This window comes from Pseudorasbora parva, chromosome 19, assembly GCF_024679245.1.
Source record: "Pseudorasbora parva isolate DD20220531a chromosome 19, ASM2467924v1, whole genome shotgun sequence".
In the NCBI taxonomy this organism is placed as follows: domain Eukaryota; kingdom Metazoa; phylum Chordata; class Actinopteri; order Cypriniformes; family Gobionidae; genus Pseudorasbora; species Pseudorasbora parva.
This window is the reverse complement of record NC_090190.1, coordinates 9,659,538-9,685,327: the sequence shown is the minus strand read 5'-3', so window position 1 is coordinate 9,685,327 and position 25,790 is coordinate 9,659,538. Positions and strand designations below refer to the sequence as shown.

General features: G+C 37.6%; 1 protein-coding gene across 3 annotated transcripts in view; it reads right to left on the bottom strand.

Annotated features, from left to right (window-relative positions):
• The window catches only part of csmd2 (CUB and Sushi multiple domains 2), a 367,226-nt gene that overhangs the window by 66,403 nt on the left and 275,033 nt on the right, over positions 1-25,790 (bottom strand). For all 3 annotated transcript variants that reach the window (XM_067426365.1, XM_067426366.1, XM_067426367.1), the window contains 12 exons: positions 25,541-25,657; positions 23,926-24,039; positions 18,769-18,864; positions 17,578-17,781; positions 16,191-16,315; positions 11,702-11,798; positions 10,732-10,836; positions 10,488-10,606; positions 8,353-8,422; positions 5,235-5,351; positions 4,550-4,759; positions 3,232-3,420 (listed from right to left, as the gene is read on the bottom strand). In XM_067426365.1, coding sequence (XP_067282466.1) covers positions 3,232-3,420; positions 4,550-4,759; positions 5,235-5,351; positions 8,353-8,422; positions 10,488-10,606; positions 10,732-10,836; positions 11,702-11,798; positions 16,191-16,315; positions 17,578-17,781; positions 18,769-18,864; positions 23,926-24,039; positions 25,541-25,657 — 1,563 coding nt within the window. The remainder of the gene's footprint in view (positions 1-3,231; positions 3,421-4,549; positions 4,760-5,234; positions 5,352-8,352; positions 8,423-10,487; positions 10,607-10,731; positions 10,837-11,701; positions 11,799-16,190; positions 16,316-17,577; positions 17,782-18,768; positions 18,865-23,925; positions 24,040-25,540; positions 25,658-25,790) is intronic.

Here is a 25,790-nt window from a genome sequence, read left to right as displayed (position 1 = left end):
AGTCAACACATGGCTTTTAGCTTTAGGTAAACCACTGAAATATTAGAGAGGACCTTTCTTGGAGGTGGAAAAACAAAGTTCTTTATGACCTGCAGGATTTCTTTTAAAAATATATTTTTTTTTTTAAATGAAAGGGAAAAAAAGAGCCGGCTGTTGTAAGTTCTAATTTAAAATGTTTGTTTTAACGTTTATGTTTGTTTCTTAAGTAGGCACTATGCTATAGAAATAGAATAAATTGAATAAAACATTGTTTAAATGTAGTGTGTTTAAACATGATATCTATAAAAGAGCGTAGGCCTACAAAGCAAATTACAATGATGACAAGCCATGTTTAGTACCAACTTTTAGATTTTAAATAAAATAAAAATAATGAATATGTGTTAAACAGGTGTGAAAGGTCTACTCTCTCCCCTAAGAATGTTGGGATCCTAATCTTTTGGGATTTTTTTCTATCATATGCTCAGGCCTATTTTCACATCACAGGTTGTTTTTCACTGGGCCAATTAAATTTACTTGGGTATCTGATTTTACCTTAATTTAATTTGAAACAGCCAGAAAAGGGCATTACAGTCTAACATTTAATTAGCCAGTTCTAATCATTCATGAATGAAAACATCTCATCCGTCACCAAAACAAAGTCTTCCGCCTAAAGCAAATCGAAACACTATATAGTCTTTACATTAAACCTGTCTGTCTGTCTGTCTGTCTGTATAGAGTCACTAGGGGTGCGCCATATCATACATGATAAAAAAAAAAGAGTGTAATACCGCAATATCAATTATATTGCAACGCGATGACTTATGGCGCATTTACATTCCCTAGAGCGCACAACAGCAACTGTTTGAGAGTATAAACGAAGAGCATGTCAGCCTCCGATGATAACTTAGTACCTAAGAAGGGAGCTACTTGGTTACAAGAGGTCAGCCCTCTTGACAACTGATATAACATTGACAACTTAAAGCTGTTATTGATGTTTGCAGCGCAATATTTGACCGGAAGGGTAACATTGACGGTTATTTTCGTCAGTTACGGCTTGCTAGATCTAGCATTCTTCCTCCTTTGAGTCAGAAACACAGATAGTGCATAAAATTATGTTTATTTGAATGAATGGTTTGAATTAATTATCGAGAGAGAGAGAGAGAGAGAGAGAGAGAGAGAGAGAGAGAGAGAGAGAGAGAGAGAGAGAGAGAGAGAGAGAGAGAGAGAGAGAGAGAGAGAGAGAGAGAGATATTTGTGCCTGTGAATGTTTATCATATGTCTTAACAATGATCGTGTGTTATTATTTTTTTTAAATAGCGATGTAACCCCATCATTGCTGAGAAATATAATGTAGTGAACCAGTGCCGACGCTATTTTATTGCTAAAAGTAATGGGTCAGCGTTGATAAGTTTCTGTGCTCCTGAATCTGCAGCACGATCTCCGCTCTCTGTAGGCTATGTGAGTGACGCAGAGTGTGTGCACTTCCTAATGAAAACAGCACATTAATATAGAACGATTCATCTGACTTGGAACTACCTGTGCATTCAATTATTTTATTGCACACCTTCCAGCCAATCAGCATCGAATATCCGGACAGATTATGGGATAAATTACTTTAGTTATTGTTTAACTAAAATGTTATGTAATAATTTTACTTAAGATTTCCAGTGAAAACACTAATAACTTGTACCAAGGCTACTTTGCTTTCATTTGACTCGTGCTGTGTGTGAATATAAAACTGCTGCTGTCATCTTTTGACAATAGATTTACACTTTGAATTAAATATTCTCTCATCAATGACAGCAGCTCATTGAAAAAAGATGGACAACGCCCTTCATTTTGTTTTCAATAATAAATGCTGCTGCCTACCAACTGCAATAACCCATATAACTTTGTTACATATATTTTTTTCTATATTCTATCATAAATATTGTTTTCGCAAATATTCTTGAAATATCGTGATATAATTTTTAAGCTATATCGCCCACCCCATGTCACATCTTTCGTCTTGACAGTGTGAATATTACACAGCGTGGCAGCATCATTTTCCCCTTTTCACTCTGTCACAGCAGAGTTCTCGGTTACTACAAATTCAATAACACACACTGCAAGAGTGTTTTAACAAGGCCCAGGTTGATGCTAAGTTTTTCATTGTGTGAAGTATTGTAACACAGAGTGAATGAATAATTGTGTTTCTATTTGTGGGTTCACCTGTGCAGCGATACTGGGCAAAGCACCGTTGCCTGAGTAAGGCGACGAGGCTGCAAATGCTATGTCAGCCCATTGAGTACCTCCCCGGAGCATCTTTATTCCAACATGTGCATTCAGTATCCCGGGTGCATATGCTACCTCGTGACCTGCTGCATAATTAACCCATTGAAGCAACAGGAAAAATGAGGATGAGAATGTGGGTCAAGGATAAACTTGATTCCTTTCCCATCATCCCCTTGGAGGAGATGTTAGAAAGGAGCCATTGAGTCTGGAGGGATAGTTTATTGGGATGCATTTATATGCAGTTGCCCTCTTTGACCCACATTTAAAGCTGGAGTGATAATGGGTAGAACAAAGCTAGTAATTATGCATACAGAATACATTATTTGCCTGTAGTTCAGTTTAAATATTTTTTATAGTACTTCATTTGTTGACTTGCATTGTATGAAACAGAGGTATGTGAAAATGCTCCGAAACCTCTCTGTTTGTGTTCTACGAGACTAAATAAGTCATACGGGTTTGGAATGATGAATAAATTATGTTAATTTGGGGGTGAACTACCCCTTTAAAACTTTTTGTGGGGTACACTTTAAGAGCTCAGTGTAATGCAAGACATGAATAATTGTAACCAGAGTTAGAATACATTTTAATACTTAGCTATTCATTGTTAAACCTTTAGGAAGAATAATGCATTAAAACACATGATAAACAAATAATTCTAGCATTTTTATGAATTAATATAATAATGCATTATATATATATATATATATATATATATATATATATATATATATATATATATATATATATATATATATATATATATATATATATATATATATGTGTGTGTGATATATGTGTGTCACAGTGTGACATTCCAACGTCTAACTTAGACAATTCATACCTAAAAAATATCAATTCAATCAAATTATATGTATTACATGTGACACATGAAACAAGGTAGGCTAAATAAAAGCCAAACCAATGCAAATAAGCGTACCAGATGTTTACTGATGTGGAGGAAGAAATGGAGGGACGTACCTTCACAACGAGGAAACGGATGATCCCAATTGCGTGTCGTGCCATGTTGACAGGTAAGAATGGAGTGTCCCATCAGCTGATACCCAGGATAGCACTCAAAAGAGATGGACTGACCCACATTATAACCAGCCCCAACCACCACACCATTGTGAAAGGGTTCAGGATCAGGACACTCCTGAAGTTCATAGGCTGGAAAAGACAGGCAAATTGCTACATGAAACATGGAGGGAAGAATATGCATGATTCATTTTTGAATCTGCTAGAAGAAAGCAAAACCCATGACAAGTGCATATGTTGTGACACCTCAAAGAAATTAATTTGCATCTAAAAAACTGATCACTTGTGCTCCAAGCACCAATCCAAACCAAGTATTACATGTAAACCATATGCATCAACTGATTGCTGAACACCAAAGCATTGGGATTTGATTCAAAGCAAATGCAATCAAAGTCCTGGCAAATGACAGATGCTGTAATTTTATCATCATCTTCTCAGATTTCAATTATGGAGGTCTGAACTTCATCGGAATGCAAACAAGGACAAAAATGTCCATTGCAGACAGTGAAAGCACCAAAACACACTTAAATCACAACATCTCTTCCCTGAGTTAAGATGCCTTCCTTGTGTTTCTTCATCTTTCTGTCTATTCCTCTTAATTATGTCTTAAAGTCATTCTGATGAAAAGTTTTGAAATAAAAATTCATATGCTTTTCATTAGTTCTGTCTGAGTCTGGCGCCATTATGCAAAGTTTTGCCAAATTATTTTTCAAATCTCATAAACACAAAAGGAAATACGCTGAAGCTTTCAGACAGAATGACTATGACTAAAGAAATGTAATTATGTGGATCCGAGCATCTTCTATATCAAAGCTCAGCAAAAGGCTATACAGTCGGATATAATGCTTGATTTATATGCTAATGTACACATAATTATGTAAATACTGATTTCATAAGTCATTTCAATACTGCAAACTGTCATTGCACTACAGTGTAAATTCTGAGAGCTTTCATGGATTTCTCTAAGAACAGGCCATATGAAACAATTTTGAAGTCACTCATAGGACTCGTATTCTATTTTGGATTCTGGCATCAGAAGCATTTTATACCTGATGGGTTTTATGCACAGTTTCACAGAGACCGGGTCACTATCGTGTTTACTCGTTATCTTGACTGATTGTCGTGGCAGAGTATTGAACCTGACATTTAAATTGAGGTTCCCGAGAAAATGCATGCGCAAAGGCAGAACTGCAACAACAATACTAACAGCAGAATGTGTAGTAAAATGGGCAACTTTTTCAGCTTTTCTTTTTGTCCTTACCCTGATAATCAAATCTGAAGCCAGGCTTGTTCTCAGAGTGATCACTATGGAAATATACAGTGGTCTCATGTGAGGTGGTTAGAAGAGATGGTGGTATGTCCTGCCCACTGAATCTGCCAATCACTGTACTGGTGTCAAAAGGTCCATTCCTAATTTCCAGGAAATCATGGTTGGCCTCAGTGGAAAAGTTCAAGAACTGCACATGAGCCCCTGTTTGGGTGATACAACATGGAATGTCAAAGTCTCATGCCATCTCAGTCATCTTGATAACAGCTATTTTTATGCAGGCAATAGGCATACAAGAACAGTTCCTATCTACTTGAATGGAAAAAGACTGAAATCTCTAAAACAGTTCTAAATATGTTTTCAAATGAGCGATGAAATCAGTCACTAAAATGCAATGATTTAGGCTTATCTTGATAATGTGCATGCATGTTGAATGATTAAAAACGAAATATTAATTGTCATTTTATTTGGTTCTTGTAATGAAAAGGTGAAAATTTGATTTCTATAACTGCGATATTGGGGACAAGATGTCTATTAATTGTCTATTTTATCATGAGCGCTCTGCCTCATCCTCATTCTGTCTCTGGTTAGAATCATCTTAGAATCACCGGTTTTAGCCAATTCATCTTAAACTAGAACTCTTTCTAAATTGCATCTGTTCATTCTGCTGTGTCCTCACCGTAACCGACTGGCAAGTAAATCCTCCAGGTGCAGTCACTGTTGCTAGGGTAGTTTCCTGGGAAACCAGGGCTGAGGATGGTGCCTTCCATCTCCTCTCTGATTCCCCCACACTGAGCTGAAAAGGAAAAATAGTGGGCACAGTATTAGAAACATTAATTTGTCGAAAACACATACTGCGATATAAACCACACCTGACATGCTCAAGGTTTAAGTACTTGTAAAGGCCAATAAAAACAGCTGACAGCTGTCAGGCTATTTTTAGAGAATGATATGAGGCAAGCAACAGGCTATTTCCACTTCTTTTGACTGGTGACAATATAAATATGACTGAAAGTGAAAATTGCTGTCACTGACCTGCAAATGATAGTTGCTAAAAATACAGTGGGATCCAAAAGTCTAAGAGCACATTGACAAATACAATATATACAGCACCGGCCCTGACCAATTTGCTGCCCTAGGCAAGATTTTACTTGGTGCCCCTTGTATCAAGGTTTTTATATGTTGGTTTTGTTTTTATAATAATAAATAAAAATAAACACAAACACACACGCACGCACGCACGCACGCACGCACGCACGCACGCACGCACGCACGCACACACACACACACACACACACACACACACACACACACACACACACACACGCGCGTCTGGTTCACTATCACTATCTTTGTGGCGACTCTCCATAGACCTAATGGTTTTTATACTGTACAAACTGACACACACACTGCCCCTGCCCCTAAACCTACCCATCACAGGAAACATTCTGCATTTTTACTTTTTCAAAAAAAAACTCATCCAGTATAATTTATAAGCATTTTGAAATGTAGGGACCGTTGGGTGGTTCCCACAATGTAGCTGATCTCAGGTTTTACCATCCTTATGGGGACATTTGGTCCCCACAATGTAATATAAACAAGGGGGCACACACACACACACACACACACACACACACACACACACACACACACACACACACACACACACACACACACACAAATGTGTGTATGTATGTATGTATCCTCCACTAAACTATGCATGCTCATGTTTTCACCATAAATTAAACTTTTTAAGAAATTGTTATATTTAGTGTGCATTTTATTTTTTAGCTATTTTAGATAAACCTGTATATAAATATCATTACTAATTTCAGAAAATACATTTTAAAAACACCATATACCCCCCTTACAATTGCACAACTGAGTAAAAACATCAGGCTAAAGAAATGTATATTATGTTTATAAACAATTGACATGATTTTATACAGATTCTAATCACCCAGAACAGTTGCTTACATAAAGTTTAAGGTAAAAATAACTCAATTTAGTTAGCAAACATTCATGTTTAGATAATGCATTTAGATAAACTGTTCATTCATTTCATCACTTTACCTCTGTCTTTATCCCCTTATTCCTTATCTTTCCTGTATCAGAGGGCTTCGGTCTTTTTGACGCATTGGCCATCCGTCATAAATAATTAGGCAACTTTCACTGTCTGGCGCGAACGAACAAGCACATTAAAAACAAAAGCAATTCTGTCTGTTAGATGCGCGAGAGGCGACGCGACAACAAATTCCCAACGTTAAACTGATCGCGCGTTCAATATCGGACACAATAAAGCACTCGCTGGGCAGGGGGAGATTAATGCGGTGGTCTGGGAAGAGTCTGGGGATTTATTTAAGGTTTTATTTTTATTTTGAATTAATATTAATTAAAAGTAGCAGTAATAAACCCAGAAAAATCACTCATTTTGGCGCCCCTATGGACGAGTGGCGGACCTAGCATTTGCCTATTCCGCCTATGCCACGGGCCGGCCCTGAATATATACACAATATCTACTTTATAAATTATATGTATTAAGTGATATATACAAGTAAATATATAAACAAGTAAACATTAATCGTGTCTGTAATATATATTTGTAGGTCATCAAATAGGTATATTCGCAAGTTGAGCTTTTAATGGAAGCAAGAAACTTTTCACTCAAATTGTATATAGAATGACAAATAAATCTCCATTGTGAAAGAGCATGTAAACATGCAATGTAATGTGACATTCATGACAGCCTGTGTGGGCTACAAGTCGACTGACGTTTCATGTTGCTTAGCAATGCCGTCTACCTTGTTCACTGACCCTGAAAGCTTTGTGCTGAATAAAGAAATGTAACACATTAGCTTTTTTATTGACATCATAAGGGAAACAAGTCTTTCATTTATTAAAAAGGCCAATTCAAAGCTATCAAAAGCCACTCGAGCACCTCTGTAGCTTTCAATCTTTTCATATCGGTGAAAACGTATGCTCTATCCCCTCCTCCTCTTGAGGCTTTGAATCTGAACTACTGATTGATTCAAATATCTCTCTGATTAAAGCCCTGGCTTACGACTCAAAGAGACTCCATGGATGTGATGAGAAGCGCTACAAAGCTTTAGATCCAGAATGAAGTCTATATAGAGTGGAGGGGTTAAAAATCTGTTCTGTGCTTTTGAAAGGCAGCAGGATTCAAGAAACTGCTGATGACCATCCAAGAAATGAATCATCTCAAGAGCTCAGCCAATCACAGCAGGAGATAGAGCTAATAGGGATCTAATCGGATGTTATGTTTTTTCCCCAATAAACTTGATGCTATTTTGTCAATCGTGAAGACTCTTTATCCTTGCTCTTTTCACTGCATTAGATCAAAAAAGAAAAGAAAAAAAAGAGCAGTTTCTAAAGAAATATTGCAAAAGCACACTTGTCAATTTGGATCAAACTTAACGTGATGAACTACACACTCTTAAGACATCTGCTTGAATTGATCTCATACTTTCACTAAAGAGGAGCTTGGGACAGCTGGATAAAAAAAGTATAAAACTGCATAAATGGCTCAGAATAGTTAGCTCTGTGAAACACTGTGGCATCATTTATTTGATTATTTGTTACCCAATGTAGTCAAATTCATGCATTTTTAAATGTGGCTTAAGTGCCCGAGTACTTTTTAGGGCCGCTGTACCCACGGACACAAGTACCCGTGTAGTTCTGTACCATTTGAGACCCCGTGGTAGATCTGAACTCAAAAATCTGCAGAAGCCGGGATTTAGAAAAGAAATAAATGAATAAAAGATGACAGAAGTTATTACCGATGCAGAGAGGAGGCGGATAGTTCCAGCGGCGCACAGGCCCTGGCATGCAAGAGATATGGGAGACTCCCTGCAAAGATAAAAAAAGAAAAGAAATATTGTTTGTTTTTCAGTCTTTCCTTCATTCATTAAATATTCACTCTGGCCACACTCTGACTTGCACAGTTTGCACCATCATGACTTGAGCGGACACTACAAAATTGAAGCTCATCACCCAACTCATGTTTAAAATTTCAACCTAGTCTGTAACAAAACGTTAGAAAGTAAGTAACTCTTATTGGGGTGTTCTATTTGCACACAAATGAATAAAGCAAAGCTACAACCAATCGGAGAAGCGACAACAAATTTGGAAAAACTATTAAACTGCTTCAGCCAACCAGGGATGTCCCGATCCGATCCAGGTCATCGGTATAGTGCCGTTACTGGCCCAGAACGCTAGATCGGAGATCGGAGGGGAGAAAAAAAAAAGATACCTATCCAACACAAACCATGGGAAAATCTAGCTTAAACCATCCCCTAAATTCTTGAATATTAGCATTTTGCTTGCTGCGACAAGGGTTGCCACCCGTCCCGTGAAATACGGAGTTGTCCCGTATTTACAAGCAAAATTAGACGATTTGTCCCGTACTTTACATAGCTCCACACATATTTCAATAAACATAAAAGGATTTTAAAGTGTGAAGAATACTGATAGCAAATATAAAGAAATCAATATATTTCAATATTGATATTTGAGTTGTTGTTGCTGTTGATTGAGTTTTAGCGGTTTTGTTGCCATGGCGGCAGAGTCACGAGAACATGCGCTGTAAAGCTCATCTGTTTTTTTTTTTTATGGCTAATTTATTAATATAATATTCCTTACATTATCAGAGCTCTGCAGACAGAATACATTTTTTAGACAGGTTAATTAATAGATTATAGCCTAATTAATGTTAATTTATAACTTTGCTATGCTATATTAATAATACTTAATACATAATTCTGTCATATAAAGTTTATGACATTTAAAAAACATATTAAGATAAAAAATGGGACACATATTTACAATAATAATAACAATATAGTCATAATAATCTAAGTAAATTAATAAAATATTTAACATTTTAGAATTTTAGAAATGTCAGTTAAGTGATTACTGGTTCAGGATGACTGCTTAAAGGTACAGTTCACCCAAAAATTTTAATTATGTCAGTGCATTTACTCACCCTCAAGTTGTTCCAAACCTGTATACATTTATTTGTATCATGTTGAACACATAGGAAGATTCATTCCTACTACAGAAGGCATTGGTTCCTCCAAAGCAGCCTGGTTACAATTTTTTTTTTCAAAATATCTTCTTTTATGTTCAGCAGAACAAAGAAACTCATACAGGTTTGGAACATCATGAGGGAGAGTAAATGATGACAGAATTTTCATTTTTGGGTGAACTATCCCTTTCAAGTGCACCAAATAGGTTACTAAAGAGTTCCTTAGAAATAAATACAATAATCAAATGTAAAATAATATAAAATGCTTCTGTTGCAAGTTCATAATTATTATTATTAGTAGTATTAGTTCAGGAATAAAATAAAAATATAGGATTGATATCGAAATCGGCAAATACTTAAAGCTACATCATCGGTATCGGAAGTGAAAAAGGAGAATCCCTCATGCCAACCAACAACTTTTTAAAATTGACTGCAAGGTCTCTTCAAGGTTCATAACGTTGGCATTACTACAATATATAATTGTAAAATTATATAAAAAATAAATTCTGGATAGAAAAATTCCAGGAAGAAAGAAAATCCCAGAAGAAAATGTGTCCCATTTAGTTTATTATTGATGTAAAATGTTCTGTCTCTGAATTTTGGTGCAAAATCATTTTATTTTGGTAGAAGCTAGACGAATTAGGTAGGTGCCAATAGGTTGAGTAACATGCTCTCAGTCAAGACTAATCATGGTTTCCTCTGACCACTGTGTTCTGAGCAGTGAATTATTGGCTAACAAGAGATTTTTTTCCAGAACATTTAGGTACTTTGTACAATAAACCAATTTAGAACCATGTTGGGACATGACTTGAAGGCTAATGTAACCTCAGTGACCACTGCTGTAATGTGTCCAATGTTTTGTCCAACTTTTGGCAAGTTCACTCTTACCTGCAGAGTATATCCAGGGTCACACTGGAAGGACACCACATTGTTCATCTGTAGTCTCTCGCCCACTTTAAAGCCATTCATGGGTATAACCGGCTCAGGACAGCTAGTGAGGGACACGGCTGTGAGAGAAAATGAAACAATGAATCAAATAAAAAAATGAATTAAGCTGAACGCAAAAGCTAGTTGAGTTTTTAGAGATGTATGTGTAAGTCCAGATGCTAAGGACTCGCAACAGATGTCCTACTCTTGTACTCCAGACGGAAACCGGCTGCAGAGACGCTGATGTCTGAGAAGAAGTGCAGGTAGAGCTGGTTGGAGGTGCTGTTTAGGAGGGCTGGGACTGTTGTACCTGTATAATAAAGAAGTTGTTAGCATATTGTGATTATGCAGTTGAATCAGCGTGTCCTTGACATATTTTATAAATACATGGAATTTTAGCAAGAAATGTAAGATATTTCTGGAATGAATTTTTTATGTTATGCACATAATGTTTTACATCATGTACAAATGAGATGGGATTAAAGCAAATTTGCAAAGCCACCAGGTAAGTGTACACACATTTCTGTTTCAAAATATTATGATGGAATACAAAAAAAACTGTCTGAATAGCAAGTTTTATATCTTCACATTTACATTGTCGCATACAAGCCAGGTGACAAACAATAAAAATATACTTTTTCCTTCAAGCATTTAATTCTAAAAGCCCAATGCAGATGAGAATCGTTATGCATTCATTAATCTGGAATTTATACAACTGTTTTAGTCATATGGCTCAGTGTGTGTGGATCTGATTGACTCATTTGTCTTCTCTCTGTACTCTGTTCTTCATTTCAGGATGCATCATTCATTTATCTCTCTCTAGGGCACTTAACATTTGTGCCTGGTCTTTGTGCCAATAAAAGGGAAAAATCTGCCTTCCCTACTGTGTAAGTAGCTTCTGCTTCCCATAATGCAACACAAATGCACAATAGCAACAATAAATAATCGCTTTTATGATCTATAAACCGTTTCAAAAATGCAGTAACTCTTCTATACTTCATATTGCAGTCTAAAAATTGTTGCAAAACTACATCTCTTAACAAAGACAAAACAGTGCATTTCTCTCAGCCCTCCACTGAGGAATCTTCCAAGCATTCAAAGCCAGAATAACAAGATTAAGGTGACAATGTGTGTTTATGTAATGAACGGAGTTACAGAAGTATTACACAGCCCACCTGAGAAGCTCCCCAGCATGGTGTCAATGTTGTCACCCCCATCAAACACCTCGAGAGAGTCCCAGTTCTGCTCTGTCACAAAGCTAATCACCTGAATCTGAGAGAAAGGAGCAGAACAAAGGAAATAAAACAGCTTCCTCCTTTGTGAGTATCAATGGATTGTACAGAAAAATATTACAGGCACTTGGCTATCAGACATGATATGCTTTAAAGCTTGAGTCCTGTGTATCGTCTTGAAAAAGATACAAGAATATGCCAAACAAAGATATTTTAATTTGACATGTTACACAACATTTCAAATGTCATCATCAAATACGAGAGACATTCTTCTGCATTTGTTGTCTATGCCGTTCATACAGTTTTCCCAATGTTCAGCCCTATAAATATTTTGGTACAGATTTATTTTTCCGCCCCAGCCTCAAACAAGCCTAGAAATTGGCTGGTCACAGTGGCATGACTGTGGCTATCGCTGGAAGATTGTCACATCTGATAGCCTTGCCGTCAAATGGCACATTTATTTGCGCTTGCTTCACATAGTGAATTGGAAATTTCATGAGAGGAAGGGGGTTAGTTCGATATCCAGACATGAGTGCCCTGTCTGACACAAAATGAAAACACACCATCAATCCACCCTATAGCATCAGTTAAGAGCTCTTCTATGCTTCTTTCCCAAACCTAGAGCTAAAAGTAGTGTAGACAGGTAATAGACCTGAATCGAAATTGCTCAGTGAAAATATTAGGTGCTTTCTGGCAAATATTTAGACAGTATTTTATACACAAGCATTTTATCTGAAATAGCATAAAAGGGTGATTTTTTTTTTTTTTTTTTTGGTCTCACTTTAGATTAGGGTCCAATTCTCACTAGTAAATTCAATTAACTATTACTTTTGCAATAAATGTTTCAATAAATGTCTAATTACTCCTTATGTCTAATTACTCCTATAGTTAGTGAGGTAGTTGTTATCTGGTCATGCAGAATAAGGCATTAATAAGTACTAATAAAAAAAACATTATCCTAATAATATGAAGTTTAATAAGCAACTAGTTAATAGTGAGAATTGGATCCTAAAACAAAGCGTAACCTTTTTTTCTTTTTCAAAACAAGCAGTTCATTATCAAAAAGTACAGCAAAAATCTTGTTTAGAAATAATCAAGGCATGTTTTCCACACTTTTCACACACACACACAAAAAATACTTTTTTTTTTAAATCATTTTTATTTTGGTGCACCAAATTAGCAATGCATAGAAATAAACAGCAATATTTATCTATATATACTGTGCTTAAATACGTTTTAAATGCATGAAAAGCCATGAGGGGATATTCAATAAATATCGCCAAGACTTACAACAGACTCAAAGAAAATATGCACAATAAGTTGTATAGGAATGTCTCTTAAATCTCCTCATCTGCACCCCTTTCCTTTCATACCACTGCCTATTTATATCACTTCTCACTTACTTGTGGGGATGCTGTAATCATTTCTGCATGGTTCCAATTCTCCTATAGCGAAACATTTATGAATTGGGTTAAAGGCAATTAAGTAAGCGGTCCTGAACTCCTCCCATGATTCAGAGTTATATTTGATTACATTTGTATCCAACAGCATGAGGCATGTCTGGAGAGGCGGATGCGGATGCGGATTCAACTACAAAAAACCCACTCGTATCTAATTGGCACTGCTCATCTTGCCTACGTTCACCATTCATAGCTGCATTTAAAATGTTACCCATAAGACATGTGAATGAGACCGACTTTTAATCATGTTTGGGTTACATTTTATTTTAAGGTGTCCATGTTACAGTGGAACTATAAATAACTAAGTGCTGTGTAATAATAATGAATTACTAACTTACTATAGGGTTAGGATTAGAGGATGGTTTAGGGTTAGTTTCATGCAATTATGAACAATTTATAGTTTATTACTATAGCAACTACATGTAACAGGACACTGTAAAATAAACTGTTACCTACAATTGCTATAGGTATGTGCAAAACTAGAGTATATGTATCTTACCAAGGCTGCATCATTATATTTTAAAGGGGATGTCTAATGCTATTTAATGCATTCTAAATCATTTACACTGTAAAAGAGTTGGATTATCATGCTAATCATGGCCAAAGTAAAATAAATAAATAAATAAAATAAAAGTTGGATGTATTTCTGTGCAAAATACTTTACTTTGGTTCGTATAAGTTTCAGAACGTCTTTTTTCGAGTATGGCCATGTATGACCTCATAAAAGGTGGAATTCCTTATATGGTCACATCAACCAGAACGAGAGCAACAGCACGGCCAACAATGAGCTTCATTTGGGTTACGAGAGCCCTCAGCAGCGCTGTCATTTTGTTTTTAGACCATGAAATCAACAATGTCACTAAAGAAGTGTGTTTCTAATTGTGAGGAAAAGATAACTTGTTCAGCTTCCCAAATGACCCAATGTTAAGGAAACAGTGGATACAATTTATTTTTCCGGGGCAACAACAGAGTTATGCAAGTGTGTTTCAACAGTGGTGGAATGTAACGAAGTAGAAATACTTCGTTACTTTACTTAAGTACATTTTTTACGTATCTGACTGCATACTTTTTACTTTTACTTCGTAAATTATTTAATTTAACCTGAAGCATATGCTATATTTAAGATTAATCGTCATAAATATGAAGATTTAAATACATCAATGCTGATGAAAATGTTACTTCTGAATATTAATATTTAACTCTGCAGATCACCCTGATATTGTGAGTCAGAATGTAAACTGGGCAACAGATGATACGCACAATTAGCCGACATTAACCCTAAACTAACTTAATTAAAACACCACAGCCCATACTGTTTTCTTCTTCTAATTATTAGACTATAGACATTAAGAGAAAAAAATTGTTATACAAGTACTTTAACTTTTAATACTTAAAGTACATTTCAAATCAAGTACTTTTTTACTTTTACTTAAGTAGGGTTGTCGTTTTAGTACTTCTACTTTTACTAAAGTAAATATGGCTCTGGTTATTTGTACTTTTACTTAAGTACTGAGATTCAGTACTTCCTCCACCCCTGTATTTCGAATGTTTTATAAACAAGGCCCAGTTCAACGCTGGATTTGCAGGTCGTTTGAAATTGAATGATGAAGGGGCTGAGTGAAACTGCATCAAATGTATTTTTTTTGGCAATCAGCACATAAGTGCATATAAACGTAAGCAACACAAACGTGTAGTGAATCAAAAGTTATTCAGTGATAATGCGATGATGTATTGTATGTGTGTGCTCGTGACTCTTTAGCTCCGCCCACAGCACGCCTCCATAAGCTTGGCTGTTTTCAGAAAAAATCGGTACAGTGTATCTGTCTTTTATAAATCTGAAAAAAACTAAAGACTCTTCGGATATGAAGGATGCAGTTCTGCTCTATAGGTAGCCTACTCAAGATTAACACAAGATTGGCAGAAACTGTGTGTGTTATGTACCTTTTAAATTGTAATTTATTCCTGGGATTTATTCCCATCATTACTCCAGTCTTCAGTGTCAAACGATACTTCAGAAATCATTCTAATATGCTGATTTGGTACTCAAGAAATTAAAAATGATAAAAAAAAAACAAATAAAAAAAACAGATTTTTTAAAATATTTTTGTGGAAACCATTATAACGTACCATTTAAAAGTTTGGGTCAAAAAATAAAATAAAAATTCAGACACATTAAACTGATCAAAAGTGACAGTAAACACATTTATAATTTTACAAAAGATTTATATTTCAAATAAATGTAAATATGTTCTTTTGAACAGCAAATGCAAAGGCTCCAGGTACTTGTTTTAGACCGTACATATATAATCTGGTCCTTAGAAAGACGGGCCCCCAAAGCATGTGTCAAATAATCTCAAAAAGCACTTTACAACCAGGTTGCAGAGGTGCCACGAAGGTAATGCTGAATAGAGTTATGAAGTATGACTGTAGGAAATGATGGCTGTAAAGATACTGTTCAAAATCTGACGATTATTACTGCCTTCTCCCTTAGAATCTAAACTTTTATGGTCTGCACTGAAATGAAAAATTGATATGGTTAAAAAAGTAACAGAGTTGAAGCATTGCAGACTTGTTAAACGCTCTTCCGTGACCACATTTAAAAGTGTCACGCTGCACAGGAAGTGATAACGGCATTATACAACTGAATTTACCCCTGAAAAATTCAGGCAGTGCCAGAAAAATCACAGAAACAGAGATAAGTGTGTTGACGCGTTGCATATTTTGATACTGTCTCTCACCACATAGTTTCTTGCACTAGCCCTGTGCTCTCAGAGAAGCACATTCATAACAGAAATTTCTTTCCAAAACTTTCAAAAAATATTATTTTTGAATGTAGTGAATATAAGTGGTTGTTACATGTACATGTACAACAAACAAAACTACCACAACGGAAATGTAATGATGCTTGGTGTTCATAATGGGCTTATAAAAGGGCATAACATGGTGTTTTAATTGTTGCTAGAAGAGCGTACCTGGATTCCCATTCCCTCTGGAACAGTGATCTTCCATACGCAGCTCAGGCTGTTCAGGTAGGGCTCAGGATAGCCGGGGGACAGAATAGTGCCTATACGTTGGGTTAGATTCCCTCCACATGGAACTGCAAAACAGACAAAAGGAGAAGACGATGAAAAAGCAGGAACAAAAGGCAAAACACACTAAACAGCCTACAGTATCGAAGGTTATTTCGTTTGTAGTCTTCCAGGACACCACCTTCCTCCTCGTGCAGCTCCTGTGGTCAAGCATCTGGTAGCTGCAGCGAAGCGGGTAATTACTTACCCTAACGACACCTGTAAGATCTCCGCTTATCTTTGGAACACAAATGAAGATATTTTTGTTGAAATCTGATGGCTCAGAAAGGCCTTTATTGACACCAATGTAATTTCCTCTGTAATGTAAAGACCCATAAAAGGCACTAAAGACGTTGTTACAAAGCATATCTCACTACAGTGGTTCTACAATAATTTTATGAAGCAACGGAAATAGTTTTTGAGCGCAAAAAAACACAAAAAACTAACAACTCATATAGTGATGGCCGATTTCAAAACAAAGCTTTGAGCGGTTATGAATCAGCATATAGATTCATGATTCAGATCCCGTGTGAAACCTGCAAACTGCTGAAATCACGTGACATTGGCGATCCGAATCATGAAACAATACACTGATTCATAACGGTTCGAAACTTTGTTTTGAAATCGCCCTATGACTATATAATTCGTTATTTTGTTTAGTTTTTTTGTGCACAAAAACTATTCTCGTCGCTTCATAAAATTATTGTAGAGCCACTGTAGTGAGATGGACTTTGTAACGTCTTTAAGGCGGGCGTACACTGTGTGAATTCGGACACTCAGCAGGTTGTGAGATATTGCAGAAGCTACGTGTCAATTTGATCATCGCATCAAATCAGCTGGTACACGGCACGACTGTTTGCACCGCGATCCAACGGCGATCACAGAGCTTTTGCGTTAAACACAGAGACTGGAGCTTTCAATGTTGCTGCTATATCTTCAGATACAAAAAATAAAGTAAAATGTGTGCAAATGATTTGTTGAAAAGCAGAGGACAGTAGCCATTCCTTTCAACTAAAACAACCAGAAGGAGAGAAAGGGTGCGCGTGAGAGAGAGAGAACGAGTGTGTGTGTGTGTGTGTGTGTGTGTGTGTGCGTGTGCGCTGTATGTTTGCAGCCACTGAGCTAATAATAATCATAGATTGAGCATATGTGATGTGGTTGTGCATGATTTGGTAATAGGGGACAGCCATATGCTTGTACAAATCGGGCCAATTCCCCAAACTTTTTAAACATGCTTAAAAAGTATCGTAAGGTCGGGAAAATCCCTAGAAATGTACGATAGGTCTCTTACCAATGCAGCTGGGCATGCTGCCGTTCCACTGGGCCAGAGCATTGGGTACAGTCAGGCACTCGATGGCACTGGGTCCCTCCAGGACGTATCCTGCACTGCACTCAAAACTCACCACGGCTCCCACCGCAAAGTTGTTTCCCGTACGTTTGCCATGTCTGGGCTCCGGGACTGAGCTGCACTGAGTTGCGCTGGTCCTTGGGACAGCTAAAGAAAATAAATGCGCTATTGTTAGAAGAACTTCAGGATGTTGCGCTGCATCAAGTGATAAATGCTTTGCCATGTATTATGCATGCATGCACCAGATTGTTAGTGAAACTGGCACTTTAAGTGTGAACCAGAGTAGGTACAGTGCATACAGCTGGTTGGGATGCCCCAGAACACCACTACTTAATACTTTCATAAGATTCTGTACTTTTCTATTAAAAACACGGCAGGAAACGAACAGGCGTATGACTGCAAACCACAGGGGAGGCGAGATAATACGATAATGCTGCTTAGCTCCTAAAAACCATACTATCTATTATAGAGAAAGAGGCGGGCTGCTAAAGCACATTTTAAAAAGAGACCCCATGGCTGCTGAATAGGTACAGCACATTTACAGGCATCATTTATAATGTGTGTGAGTGTGTGACAGAGAGAAAGAAAGACCATGGGCATATTGTTTAAATAATTCAGCACCCAATTCAGACGACAGTGCATCTCTCAATCAAAATAACATAACCACAAGTTATGATAGGAACATCCCACACACAACATTTGAGCAGTTAATTGCAGGCTTGGGTACAATTCAGAATGCAATATTTGGTTCCATTATCATGATTGAGAATTTCAGGATGTTGAATCAGTGCTGTTAACAAAAAAAAAGAAAAAAAGAAACACTAAAACATTTACATTAACTGAAAAAATATATATATATATCAGTTATTACGCACGCAAACACACAAGTTTATTTTTAAGTTTTTCTTTTTTTCTCCTTTCTTTTTTCATAAAATGCTGTTCGGTTCCATTTTGAAGATTTTGGGGACCACTTCACTTCAACAGCAGTTCATTATTTCATTTCAATTTAAATGTTCAGCTAATTCTGTTACCTATTTGCTACATTAATTCAAAATGTGTAATTTAAAAGGCATTCTCACCTCTACTCTATATAGTTCAAAGCCCAAAAAGAGAGACTGAAACTCTCAGCCTTACCTTGGTAGACCAGGTGGAAACCTCTTGAGCTTGACTGACCCTTAGAAGTGAACCGGATAAGGATCTGGTTGGAGGTGGCTAGAGGCAAAGATTCACCTGAAAGTACAAACAAAATGTGTCATGGCATTTGGCGACATTCTAAAACTAATGACATTTGATGCTATTGACCTGTGCCACAGAGGCCATATTTGTTTGAGAGCAGCAGTGGAGGTGAAGATTATGAATTAATAATGATTCTTGCTGTGTTCATCACACAAAACTATCGAATGACTTCAGAAGACATGAAACATGAAATACTGTGCATGATTTGTATAGATGTGGTCATTTTGAAATGCTGCTTCACAGAATATGGCCTGGTTTCACAGACAGGGTTTAGATTAAGAAAGGATTAGGCCATAGTTCAATTAGGGCATTTAAGAAGCTTTTATAAATGTGCCTTAGAAAAAACAAAAACTAAACATTAATGGTGTGCATCTTGAGACAAAACAACGGCACTGACATATTTTAAGACTTGTTAGTGTGAAAACTGTGTGAACATACAGAAGAGAGACACATCCCTGATGTACATTTCGGTCCCGTGCACAGTATATATAATTTTTTTTTTTTTTTACATGCGTTTGTCAGTCACAACCTGCATTTTTCTGGAGATAATTTGGTTGTAGAATGCAGATGTCACTCTCATAAATTGTGTTTGTACAGAACCGGATTAAGCACTAAAAGGTCAACTGACAACCACATTTAAATGCAGTGTGTAAGCAGCCTCTAGAAATTCTAATAACTAACTGCAGTCAAGGTTTGGAACAACATGAGGTTAAGTAAATATTGACAGCATTTTAATTTGTGGTGAACTTTGAGAAGATGCAATTGCCATTACACTGGCATTTAACACATATGTATTTGTCTGTCCTGCATTAGCATCATCTTGGAATTATTTTATTTTAACATTTTGCATGTTCCCAAGCCCAGGTCTATAAATAATCCCAATGACAAAAAGCATCCATCTCTGCATTGCTCATTATTAGTGCTTTCTATGCTGTGGTGTGGTGTGGGGGCTGAGGCTTTGAATCTACCCACAGTTCCCAGAGGGCCAGTCGAGCTCCACAGGGGTTTGCAGAGAGCAGGTTCAGTGTTGACAAATCCGTGCAGTGGCCAGAGAAGATGAAACTGCACAACACTCACGTTCATGTCGGGATCGACCAATGCTCCTGATCATGCCTTTGGCATGCTGGGATGTTATTAGAACAAGCCTCTGTGGGCAGCCGACAGAGTGACAGCTACAGTAATAATCTGGTGGAGGCAGAGGTGTGGGGAAACCCTGACCGCTGATTTATTCACACCTGCTGTTTGTTCTGATGGCCACATTATTCTACAATGCTGCTCGGAAACAGTTAGGCCTGTGTCGCCCCACACTACACCACAAATCATTTGAGGGAAACCTGGATGGTGACCAAAGGTTCACCTCGACAGGGAGGATGGGTTATGTAATGTAATATTCAAGGTTTTTGTGGAATGGACTGACATGGCCCAACACCATCCTGTCAGGATTCCAGAAAACTGAGGATCACAGTGTCGAATCTGATGACTCGACAGAGGTGAACTTGCTGGTTTGTCTACCTCCGAATTTGTCTGATATGGAGGAGGATGAATTTAAGGGGGTGGAGGGGGTGGGGGGGTCTAATGCAATTTCATGCATTCTGACTTATTTACACTGTTAAAGAGTTGGACTCTACTGACTATAAGTAACATGGCAACAACATGTCAACATATTCTAACCCTACCAGTCTACTAATGCGCTACTAACACTCTAATGAGAATTAGTTGACATGTAGGTGCAATGTTACTTTCAACAGACCCTGTTAAAGTGAAAGCAAATAAGCTAATTCCCTGCACAAAATATAATGCCAGTGTAATATAACGATACAGTAGCTTCATTAATAAAAAAGCAAAACACACCGATGTACATTTTTCATTTTCTGCACACAGATTTTAAAACCTTGCTGTTTGTTTGTGTAGTTGATTAAAATAAGGTACACTGCCATCTTGCTCTGAAAAAAAGTGACAACAGTGCACCTGACGTTGTAAACACGACTTCCCACCTAGTAAATATGACCTTCCAAGGAGGACTTGAACGCACCATAATTTATGTTTTATTTTCTATTTAAGCCTACAATGTTTCATTTGTTTATTCACCATTGAAAATTAAGGATTAGGATAACACTTTATTTTAGGGTTCAGTTCTTGCTTAACCTGACATGGTCATACTCAATTCTAGTCAGAATATGAGTCTGAAACTGCTCCATTGGGCTGTGATAATGGGGCGTGTTTGGGGGCGTGAATGACGAAGCACGCGATCGTGTTGTTTACTGATGTTTACTCACGCGACGATAGCCAACAGCATAGACATTTGAAGCAGTTTTACTCACCGGCTGCTTCCAAAGCAGGACCGAACCTTTATCGCTGGGACCGCTCCGTCAAAAACACACTTCTTTGGTATGATTTGGTGAAGTCCTGTGACAGCAGTGACCGTGGAAATCCGTGGAAAAGCTTCCCGTCATTTCTGCGTTCAAGTCGGTTCAAATGCAGCGCTGCCTTCCCGGAATGCTGTGCTGAAGCGTTGAAGTCGCTTGATGTCACCCATAGGAATAAAGTCGAGCGTGGCGGGGACTATAACGACATAAGTGTTCACGGACGACTGGATCTGCAGCTGAGCGAGTGTTTATGGGCGTGCATTTCCCCTCTCACCCTACCGGGAGAAGCGCCCGTACGGCCCATACAAGGACCTTCCGCTCTATCGACGTCAAGCCGACCTATACTCGAAAAAAACTCTCCGAAACTTGTGAGAAACCGGAAGGAGTATTTTTGACACAGAAATACTCCTTCAAACGTCCAACATTAGTTTTTGAAACTTTGTCTATGTTTAGGATGGGAATCCAAGTCTTTAACAGTGTAAAAAGCTCAGTATGCATGAAACAGCATTTCACCCCCCCTTAAGAAACTGACAACTGTGCTTATAACAGTGGTGACATACAGCAACTCTTGTTTCTTTTCTCTCCTAGCAAAGAAGATAATAGACAATCTGCAGTTTTATGCGTCCTAGTATCAATTCGGACTATTCCCTGCTCGCTATTCACGCTCCAAAGTGTCCATTATTTCCAGCAGCCCCCTGCACACTTCACTGATTTCACACCGGCATCTGAAGTTAAAAACCACATCTCACGATAGTATATATGCTCTGAGCGGTTCACCTTCCTTGAGCGCGCAGGGTTTCACGCCGTATGCAAATCACGGGTGTTTGACTGGTGTGAAGGGTGAAGAAAAAATAGAAATATACACAGCTCATCTGCGTTGTCATGGGAATGTCAGAAGCAGAGAGCGCGAGCGAGAAAACCCTGTTAATCTTCGAGACGAAATCTCCTCAACTGACCGCATTAAACGGAACTCCATTATGGCTGAATAAAAGCTTTCAGCCTTAGCGTCTCACTGGAGATCTATTTGGCTAGTCTGTTTTTGCTTATTTGATTCTGTTTTCTTTTCTGTTTTAAGGATGAGAGGCCAATTTACTGGATCCCATTGAAATCTGTTTGTTAGGCTCTATGAGTCATCAAGCTTGTTATGTGAAACTCAGCATTTTATTCTCTTGAGTGCATCATCATTTCTCACGTACGTCATTGTATGTTCTGATAATTAAGAACTCAAGAGACTATACACAACTACTAGGGCAGCTTTAATGATTTAAAACAATTTTGAAGCAATTCAGAAACCACAATTTAGACCTTCATAAACAGAGATTAGGTATGGAATGTGCAAACTACATAATTATGAAACTAGACAGCAGGTTGTCCAAATGACTAGTCTACTAATCAATTTTAAAAGGACAGTTAAATCAAGAATCCAGATTCTGTCCTCATTTAATCGCCTTTCCGAACCGCCTCCTCCTTTGAAGTGCAAAATAAGACCTTGTAAATGTTTTTTGGTCCATACAAGGTAAGTCAATGTGCTCCAATGATGTTATGGACCCATTTGGCTTTCATAGTATGGAGAAAAAAAAAACATGTTTCAAAATATCCTTTTTGTTCCTAAGAAGAAAAAAATACAGATTTGGAATGAAATGAGAATTTGAATGGTGACAGAATAACATTTTGTTGGGTGAATTATCCTTTTAAACTCTTGACTGACCCTGTCCAGATGTGTTTCGTTGGGTGGTGTATAAAGTACATTCTTAAACATATGTTATAGCATTCAAAACAGCTATAAAAATAGTGTAACACAATGGAAGAGAATGCAGGGTTTGTAGGATTTAAAAAAACAACAAAAAAAAAAAACACACACACCCCTGGTTTTCATAGACAAGGCTTAAAGGGTTAGTTCACCCAAAAATGAAATTTATGTCATTAATGACTCACACTAATGTTGTTCCACACCCGTAAGACCTCCGTTCAAAATATCTTAAACTGTGTTCCAACGATGAACGGAGGTCTTACAGGTGTGGAGCGACATTAGGGTGAGTCATTAATGACAGTGGAGCGACATTAGGGTGAGTCATTAATGACATACATTTCATTTTTGGGTGAACTAACCCTTTAAGCTAGTCCTAGAGTAAAATGGATGTTTGAGTTGTTTTAAATGAAAGCAACTTGCACTGATATATCTTTAAAAGTCTCAGTGCCACTGTTTTGTCTCAAGATACAGACCACTAATGTGTTTTTCCTAAGGCACATTTATACAAGTTATTTAAATGCACTAACTGAATTAAGGCCTAACCCTGGCTTAGTCTAAGCCCTGTCTGTGAAACCGGGCCACAGTGTCTTAAAAAAATAGCAATGCTTGTGGTTGGAAGCTTCAACACTACCTGGTATGACTCATTTGACATAGTGCTTTTCACATACTATATAGTAATATACTTTATAATAGGTAGTCTTATTCTTAATTACTTTTAGTGCAAAAAAGACATACTTCAGCTTTAAAATTCTGTGTTTGTGAACCACACAGGCGTGTGTCTCTTTAACTTTTGAAAATAACCCATCTTGTTAATAGAGTTGCTTAATTAACTTCTTCTATTTACCGTTAAGTCTGAATGCAGTCTCTTTAGCATTCATCTCCTAATGCCAGTATAGACTGATAAAGTCAAGTTAATACCGCTCGAGAAGGTTTGCTGACCTGTGTGGGCCCCAGAGAGAGAACTGAGGACACGGGCATGCTGGGTAGGCCCATCATACACCTCCACAACATCATTTAGCGCGGTCTGGAAGAATGCAAATTGGCTGAACACCACTGCAGAGAGATAAAGACAGAGGGAGATTGAAGAAAGATAATTGCATAAAAACTATAAAATATGAAACTGAAACCATGCAAAACATTAATTCAAGAGTAAAAGACAGAACTTAATTACACCTGTGAACCACCTGTTGTGCTCTCTAAACACACCCTGGTGCTTAGCAGAGTAAATTTCCAAATGAGGGCCATAAAAAAGAAACCCTGTGTTGCGACGTTCCCTATCCCGCAGCTGTTCGAAACCATTATGCGATGGCTACGGAAATTTGTGCCTATACAGGCAGGCTCAAACCTCCTTTTATAGATCAAATAAAAGGGTCCAGCGGTCAAGTAGAAGCTGCTGGGGTTATAGGAGAGGATATCCAAAGATGTGTCCATAGCTAGAGGCTTATACTAAAGTACAAGTAGTTCGGTACTGAAATTAAAAGAATCTGATGATACCAGCATTTCCCCCACACGCTAGGTGTGTCTTTGAAATGCCTAACATAGACACGTTTTTGAAGTGCTGATCATTTTGGCCAATCACAGACGTATCTGTTGAGCGTGTAAACAGATGTAAATCAGATGTGTTTAAGTTAGTCAAAATCCACTCAACGGCACTTAAAATGCTAGGGGGAAATGCTGGTAAGTACCGACATGGTACCGAACTGGCGGTGCTTTTGACAACCTTAGCTCATACCCCTGAATGAAGAGCAATAAAACCAAAGTCCTTTGCAAGGAAATTCAATTCACTCGTCAGCCATATTTGCAACGCCTCCAGGTAGCTACTGTATTTCGGGCATGAAAGTCGATCTCCTAACTACTCAAATGGGGGAAAAAAAATGAAATCTCAGAAACTTACATTTAAATAACATCGTGATTCATCAATATAATCTGACATGAACTTTCTCGTAGATGTTTCTTATGCTCAAACAGTGAAAAAACAACAACAAACAAACAGGATACTTTTGCCCTTGAGTGCCTGATTCAGAAATGGTGTATTGAATTGGCTAATTTCATCAAATAGCATGATATCATTCTATCAAGTATGAGCCAAAAAAACATATTTCTCTATTCTCTAAAATACTGTATAAATATATATATATATATAAAAAAAGATGTTACAATGCCTGATGTGTTTTAAGGCCTCTTAAACACATGAAAGGATTTATATTTCTCTCTCTCTCTCTCTCTCTCTCTCTCTCTCTCTCTCTCTCTCTCTCTCTCTCTCTCTCTCTCTCTCTCTCTCTCTCTCTCTCTCTCTCTCTCTCTCTCTCTCTCTCTCTCTCTCTCTCTCTCTCTCTCTCTCTCTCTCTCTCGTCTTTGACATCACAGCTGCTAGTGAAGGGTTTGGAACCGTGTGCATTTCTTGTGATGATTTGCAAATCCGAATTGTCTTTTTTTGTTTTGTTAATATCACTGAAATAAATGTTCCCATTATACTGTATGATTCCTTTATTGTAACATTATAGAAGTCCATGGGTATCTGTTGGTGCAATAGCATGCTTACACATGTGCTTACCATAGTCTTTTGGCACAATTACTGAGTAGAGACAAGTCCTCCCACTGCTGTAGTTTCCAGGATAACCAGGGGAGAGCACCACACCCTCTAAGCCCGAATACTGACCACCGCACGGAGCTGAGTGAGAAAGACAGCCACAAAAAGAAGGCATTAGAGACTAATTTTCTGTCCTCCCCATCTCCTCTCTGTCGTTTCCTCACTCAGCTGATCTTAAATTACTTTTCTTGTCTGAATCCTGAGCTGCCCTGCT